The 8312-nt window shown below is 30.4% G+C and overlaps 1 protein-coding gene across 1 annotated transcript; it reads left to right on the forward strand.

Annotated features, from left to right (window-relative positions):
- The first annotated feature begins 3900 nt into the window (after window positions 1-3900).
- Window positions 3901-7956, forward strand: LOC132713468 (calcyphosin-like protein). Its single transcript, XM_060696079.1, has 2 exons — window positions 3901-4745; window positions 7005-7956. Exons 1-2 carry the CDS (start codon window positions 4382-4384, stop codon window positions 7238-7240), a joined length of 600 nt encoding a protein of 199 aa, XP_060552062.1. The 5' UTR covers window positions 3901-4381; the 3' UTR covers window positions 7241-7956.
- The last annotated feature ends 356 nt before the right edge of the window (window positions 7957-8312 follow it).

The raw sequence follows: 8312 nt of genomic DNA on the forward strand, positions 1-8312 counted from the left end.
TCCAAACATAATCAATAAAATTCAATTGAACCAGACAGGAAACCATTGTAGTGAAATTGATAAATCTGGGTTGTTTAAGGGAAATCATGATATCACCTCAGGACTGAAGTGTTATGTTTAAAAAAATTTTAATGAAGTGTACAATGTACTCTTTATAATCAATATTTTCTCTATCGACGTGTTCATATTAACTATAATATCTTATTAATAGGTTCTTAACGTCGGAAAAGGTTTATTTAAGTCTATAAAGTATGCTATTTGAATTATATATGTAAAATCTATTATTTACTTGCTTTTTAACTATTTTTATTCTTTTGTTTATTTTTGTGTTCCCATTTTTATTGCAAATATATAGGGCTAAAAGTTACAATAAAAGCACGTGTATTCTGTTTTGGTTTCGAACTGCAGCTAACGTTATGTGTTCATGTGAATTAAAGATATACTATTATGCTCATCTTTGAGTAAAATATTTTAATCGAAGAAATTTATTAAAACATATTAAATTCTTACTGAATATGTTTAATTTAAATAAAAAATGAATAATAAACTATATTGGAATTCACGTTCACTAATACAGGACACGTAAAGTTGGTCTTTTTAAAAAAAAAACTGCCAGTTTTTTTAACGACACTATATATTCATATTGTGACGAACTATGTGTGTAGAGTTTTAAACATGACATATTAACTTTGTGTGAAGTCAAAACATGTTTTTTTCATATTCACAAAGAGACTGTGTAGCAATTATCAATATTTTCTGATATCAAATTTGTGCATAGTATATCTTTAATGATTTCATTGCTTTAAATAAAAAAAAATCTTCTTTAAACCTTTGCTTATAAGTACAAAAATATGTTTCACTTATCAAACATGCGAAATTCCTTTGTAAATCTCGAAATAAAACGCAAATTTATTAAATGCTGCAGCTTTAGATCTTAGCATGAAGGTAAAAAAGTTAAATCTCAATTAGGTAACATTTAGAACGTTCATTCAATTTTTACTAATATTAAAGAATTTCATTTAGTTGCATACCATTAACCACAAGTTGCTTAATTAACTTTTTAACAATAGTAACAACCTGTCATTGTTTCGTCTCCTGGTTTTGGTTGGTGTTATACCTATCTGTGTGCAAGTGGTTCCGTGTTGCTTTATTTTGTCGAGGCTGGGTTTACAGAATACCGACATTTTCTTGGTGATTTTTTTGTCATATTTGTTTTTACTTATCCATGTATTATACAGTTTATATAAGATCGTGTATAATGCGCCACTTTTGTCACTTAACTAACGACATAATCTATTTAAGAAAAATCAATTGCCATATCATATACAAGTGTATAAGTAAGAAAGTAAGTAAGTAAATTCTTTATTATAGTGACATGTGTTATACGTATATACATACACATAAATACACAAAGATGAACACCCGGCCCATAGGACCTATAAGTCACCTTAACAAAAGATCATATTCTGAGCATGTGTTATAGTTTTTAACATGTTATTAACATAATAGTAAATTCACATCAATACATGTTATATACTTATAACTAGTTTATATTTAAGTGGTTGTATCTTTTCAGTCGTCTATTCTACAAACGCAAGAAGACATCCACAGTTTGTATCCGGTGAATGGACCGAAGAACAGGTGCTGCGGAACTTCTTGGATAGTATTGACACACCTGGAAATCCAGATGGTAAAGTAACACGCGAGGAATTCATGAACTATTATGCTGGGGTCAGCTCAACAGTTGATGACGACAGCTATTTTGATCTAATGATGCGTGCGTGCTATGGCTTGCCAAATAAAGGCTCATGAAAATAACGAAGAAACATACATGTTTACCAATTTTTCCCCGAAATAAATGTTATAGTTCACAATACTTGCTTGAATGATTCATATGAGGTTATTTTTGCGGATATTGCTTAGAACAAAGAACATTTTCAATATGAAAAGGAGAAAAATATCTCTTAAGTAAGAATGGATATAAAGTCAGGATCCACTAAAAAGAATTTACTTCTAAAGCGCATGGATGTTAAAGTATAAACGGATTATAAAAAGATTGAAGGGACGTTTAACTCCAGATTTTTTTCTTTAGAAAGGGAAAACATGTGTTTTATAATGTTATAATAGATTTACGAGATGCTTATTACCTGAACATAAAATAGCGTTGAATGTAAATTAAGTTGTGACAAAGAAAGATACGTGTAATCGTTTGAAATACTTTAAAATAGTTTGACTTCCGAAGAGTGACTTACTAACAAGAAGCATTTGATGATAAGGATTAGTTTTAGGATTAATGGGTTTTTGTTGCATAGATAATATCATAAGCATCAAAATATATTATTAACGTGAAAAAAGTGTTTAATAATGAATTATATCCGATATTATTTTGCATCTTGATATGAAATATGTACATATACCTTAAAATATCAATATCATTTCAAAAACGCTACCGATATATTCATATATTTTGTTGTAAAGTATTTCTGATGTATATAAAGAAGTAAGATTTGAAAACAATTCATTATGAAAATTATTCAATTAAACATATGTAGTAAGAGATAAAAGAAATAGAATTACTGATATATATTTACATAATAAATGTTATATATAGATACATAAGCACTTCATATGTTCTCTTAGAGTAGCAGCAGCTGAGTTATTGTATCAAGATCTCATTAAACTGGTGGAAAGATATTCTGAGACATAAAATCCAAGTAGTCATAATTGTAAATATTTTACGACATTACGCTATGTGCCAGTTTCGAATTCGATTCAAGAAGCAGACGCCAAAGAACGCCCTTTTGTTTTAAATGAAAAACTTAAAATATATTTTTAAAGTACAAGCAACGTCAGTAAGCGAGTTAATCATTTTATCATTATGACAAAAAGGACAACTTATCACCTAATCACCATTTTCCTTTAAATATGTTTGACTGACTACATAGAAACTATGGTACTTCAGGTTCATTGATTCTGATACGTTAAATTTTGAAGTTTATGAGTATGTTTTCTTTTTGCACATATGTTTTACATTTGAAATTTGATACTTAACACGACTTTAATTACAAATTGCAAAATGGTTCTGCTTTTGATACAATGATAGAATATTTCATAACGTGTTGAATATCATAAATCACATTGCAAAGATTTCTTTAGGCTTTAAGGTATAAATATTGTCTCTCGTTACTTTAACATATTGTTATTACGTATTTGACTTAAAGTGTTAAATCAATAAGGAATGCACGAATGTATTGCAGTTGAAACTGTCATGGGAGTAGAATATGGTTATCTGTAGAAGTATATGCTAATAGATGAACATTATAACGTTGTTATGGCAACTTTATTAAATCAGTTATGTGTCATTTTATTGATGCAAATTTATAAAGTTAGTTAAAGTAATTAATAATACAAAATTATAGTTAAATTATGTTTTATGAAACAAACTACAATTATTCACGTCAGTGAGTAGCTTGATTTTCTGACAGGAAAATGCTTTTAAGTTTACACTGACGCTGTATATATATTACACAATTCGACATTATTTGCATATAAAGAAAACATGAAAAAAAAACTTTTGCTTGATAAAAAAGGATAATACATCAATTATGGTAAGGCTAAAGGTAAATATTTGGATCTTAATAACATATTAAGTTCTTCCTCACATAAGATCGTGCAACATGTAATATAACGTTGAATACATGTCCCACTGTTTCCTGTAAAATGCGAATAAAAAAATATGCGATCATGATTTTGATTTACAGATTGCTGGCGGGTTATACAGGAGAAAATGATCGTCTGAGAAAAAAAATAACAATATTATTTCATTCTTTCCCGTACGCGACATATTGACAAAAGCAGCAATGTACTTAATGTCCTTAAGAAGAAGAATAGTATTTCAGGGGAAATGCATGACTTCTTTTAAGAAATGATAATACATTTAATGTGAATGTCGCACTTATTACATAATTATCTAGTTGTCATCTCTTCCCGATAATTGGCTATAATCTATTTAATCAAGAATAGTAACAAATAACCAGATTATTCAAATCGAAAGGAGACAATTATTTTGCCAATAGAAATTTTATCAAATAACGGAAATATTTGACAAAACAATAATCAATATTAGATAGAACTTCGCGCGACTAATGGCTTCTTTTTATTGAAATTCTTGTTTTGTTTGCATTTGTATGACACTAAAAGGCTAAAACTATTTCTCCATAGTAAATATGCTATTTGTGACAGTTCATGTTACAAGGTAGCAAATGAAACAGAATATTTCAAAGATTTCCAAGATTTAGTAATGTTAAGGAAATGTTTGTAGAAGGACTCATTTGACTGCTGTGCAAATTTACAATTTAATTCAATCACTGTGGATAGAAACATGGAAAACGAAAACGTAAAACAAATACTGGAGCAAATAAAAGATCAGTGTTTACTTAAAGGAGTTGGTGGAATTAAAGGGCTTACAGTACTTTTTCGTAGAATGGACAAAGATTTTTCAAAGCGATTGTGTTTCAGTGAGTTTTCTCAAGGTATACAGACTTATGGTCTCCATGTAGAAGAAAAAGATATAAGTCTTTTGTTTCAAGTTTTTGATATAAATAAAAGTAACGAAATTGACTTCACTGAATTCTTATCTAAACTTCAACCGGCCATGTCACCCAAGCGTGTTGAAGTAGTCAATCAGGCGTTTGAACTACTTGACGTAAATAATGATGGGGTCTTGAAACTGGAAGATCTAAAAGGTATGTTAATTAGTATCAATCAGTTGTAATTGACAATACATGAGGTTTTAAAGTTTCAGAGCGAAATGCGTATTCCTTGCTGAAAGCATGATTATTATGTTACTCCCTTTTTAATGAAAAAAAAACAAACAAAAACAACTTTAGGTAAATTATTTTATAGGGTCTTTTTAGCGATGTGAATTTTGTAAATAATAGCATTACGTGCTAGTTGCCGTTATTTTCTTATCGATCGATATCTATGTTGTAACAGTTTTTAATACGCATTGCGGTTCAATATATCAGTAAATTCAATTAATCAGATATTTCTTTAAAATACAAAATATATCAAAATCAAATAAATCTTGATATGGTATGGATATGATCAGTTCCATAAGGTATAAATTAACAAACTATAGTCTACATATAGAACAGCAAAAGAAGCCTTCATGCATAAAAGCAAGGAAATAAGAATAGTTTCAGAGGTATATGACTTTTATCGCTTTAACGATAGACTTTTACAGACAGAATACAACTGCTTAAAATTCAAAACATCCACTAGATTGTTTGTCGTACATGTGTGATTATCAAACAGGCGCTGTCTATCTGGTTATTCGAACTTCTTCCTGTCCGTTCTTTATGTAAATCCTGACCTACCACCATTTTAAAGGTTACTTTTGCATTTACCTCATAAACCACGGATGATGACCGCTAAAACCGGCTGTTTATGTGTCTTTGTTCCTTTCATCAACTAAGAATGTGCAAGGAATTGACTTCTCCAGTTACAAACCTAAAACTTATGTTGCTACATCTCATTGAAACCAGTAACCATTTTTTTAAATAACTGCCCTTCGCATTTTTTTTACTTTTGTCTGGACAAAACTCAAATTCTTATGGAGATAATAAATTATCTTTTTGATACTTCAAAAAGATAGATCTCATTGAACAAAAAATTAGGTGCTAAATAATGAATCATAAGTCATAATTATGGCCCTTAGAAGTTTTCATACATAATTTTGTCACAAAAAATATCTCTCTTTTAAGGAAAGGCGCGGTGTCTAAAAAGTATATTTATAACTCTCTATTGCATATGTTTGAGTTATTACTCACTTAAATGTTAGCTCTTGGGCATAACAAAAACAGTATTGCAGATTTCAAGTCGAAACTTCAAGGACGGATAGTTCTCGTTTAGCAAGAGGCACATGCATTGTTAGTTCAATTTTGGAATTATTCCCCTTTGTTTGTTTTCACATTTATTTTCTGTGTCTAGAGAACTTGAAACTTCATAGATTGATAAATCAATTTAAAGGAAAATGCAGTGACTATGAATCATATTTCGTCTTTGCAGAAGTTTGCAAGTTATTGCCCTTTTTTTCTTGCATATCAGACTGGAGTTTCCGTGAGTTTTACCCATGCCGGAAATTTCATCTTGCATGGGGGTTCCAGATGAGTCGCGTGCTGTACAATGGCACGGTTAGGATGACGTCATTTTACCGTTATGAATGAAGTTGTAATTCATACGCTGTTGTAAAAAAGTAGTTACGGTTGTAATGATATAAATTTTCATTGAAAATAAAGATAAAGAATTTAAAATATAATGGAATATGGTAGAATATGCAAGAAAAAACATCTGACATATGTTTGCGGTTCGGATCGGAATATCCGTCCCTCGGTCACCCGCCCATGGGCGGTAACTCGGCAAGCCTCGTTACCGCCCCATGGGCGGGCCACCTCGGGACGGATATTCCGATCCGAACCGCAAAATATGACAGATATTATTTATATTATTTTTCTCCTTTTTTTATTTCTTATCTAGTGTATACCTAGAAACGATGTTTCAACGACTATACTCGCAATAAAGATTTAAATATCTAAAAAGTGATCACAACATTTTTTGTAAGACCTTTAATTAGTTTTACACATGTATCTACCGCAATTATGATTGCAAAATAAATCAGAAGTCATATTAAGTTTAGTAACAATGCTAAAATATTGTGTGCTTTGTATCAAATTTAAACTCTAAAAATAATGCTAAAACTTCAATCACGTGATTTGTACGAAATGCAACAGAATTCCATCATTATATTTATCATTTATTCATTACTTTTATGTTTCGCCTCTTATAATGTTAAAAGTGAACGGTGTTTCATGAACATTTCCGTTGTTTTCTTTTTCTACCGGGCTCATAACAAATTAACCATACTACATATCAAAGTAAAACTTAAAGTGTATGTTTATCTGAGACTTTCTTTTCATAGTATAATTGTATTTCATATGTTTCAGTTGTTTATTCAAGAAACGCAAAAAAACATCCAAAGTTTGTTTCTGGAGAATGGACAGAAGAACAAGTACTACAGCACTTTTTAAATAGTATAGATACTCCCGGTAATCCAGATGGCAAGGTGACACGTGAGGAGTTCATGAACTACTATGCCGGAGTGAGTTCAACAGTAGATGATGATAGCTACTTCGATCTCATGATGCGGGCATGTTATGGCCTGCCGAATAGTGGTACATAAGGGGGCATATGAAAGGCAACATATCATAAAATAAAATTTAAATTATTATATATTGTAATAGACATACTCTTGCAAGATGTACCGACGTTTTTGAATATAAAGTTTGGATAAATGTAATACAAAAACAACATTGATAATTGTGTAGCATGTTTATCATTTTTGGTTATGCTTGTTACGTGTTTCTTGTCCGATTTCATTCTGCGCAATTTTGTTGTACTTGAAGGCAACACACAATGTTACAAGTGTCCGTTGAGATCAATTTGGTCCGCGCAATATATATCACAGCATTGTGTTTAGATATATAGATACTATGCCATGCTTTATGCGATTTTAGGTATTCTTTTGTAGATTAATTATATTTAAAGCCACATGGATTTTAAGGAAAAATTGTGATATATTGTTATACATATAAAATTGAAAACATTTGAAAACGAGGAAACAGTTCAGTCATGGCCATGAAGTCTCGACTATTTTACGATACTATAAATAATGCACTGTTAATGAACAAGTCATGCCTGCAAATATGCTAAAATTACAATTATTTCTCACATAATTCTTATGTAAAAGCATTTAAATGTATGTATAATTACGATTCGTTATTGTCATCTTATTTGTTGTAAGTATGTAATTGTTTTCAAATTGTCAATGTTCATAAACTGTGCTTGTTAAATTATTTGTAAATGCTAAACAATTTGTAAAATAAAATTATTAACATGTTTTGCTTTGTCATTATGCCTTTCAAAACATGTACGAATCAATATACCAAAATAGTTAATATTTAATTTTCTTTTTATTATAGGGTAAACGCACGTTTTTCCGTGTTACAACGTCTGCAGAGTACCGAGGGACGGTTCGTGCAACAATTCCGAGGGACTCTGCAGACTTTATAGTGCATCGACGCTATTATAGCATAAAATGTTAAAACAGATTTATGATGTATATTTAATTCAAAACACATACATTAAATCCTTGTGCTTAGGCGGTATTTATCCAGTTCTACATGTTTTACGTATCCGTTCTATTTTTCCGGGGCCAACAATTTGGGAAATACAAATGCTCAGAACCGAACGAA

This window comes from Ruditapes philippinarum, unplaced genomic scaffold (assembly GCF_026571515.1).
Source record: "Ruditapes philippinarum isolate M1 unplaced genomic scaffold, ASM2657151v2 ctg7063_1_1_1_1, whole genome shotgun sequence".
Classification (NCBI taxonomy): Eukaryota; Metazoa; Mollusca; class Bivalvia; order Venerida; family Veneridae; genus Ruditapes; species Ruditapes philippinarum.

Bases quoted from the DNA above. Each gene is read 5' to 3' on its own strand.
- LOC132713468 (XM_060696079.1), top strand. From the start codon at position 4,382: ATGGAAAACGAAAACGTAAAACAAATACTGGAGCAAATAAAAGATCAG. The intron at 4,746-7,004 runs GTATGTTAATTA...CATATGTTTCAG, and splicing joins GAAACTGGAAGATCTAAAAG to TTGTTTATTCAAGAAACGCA.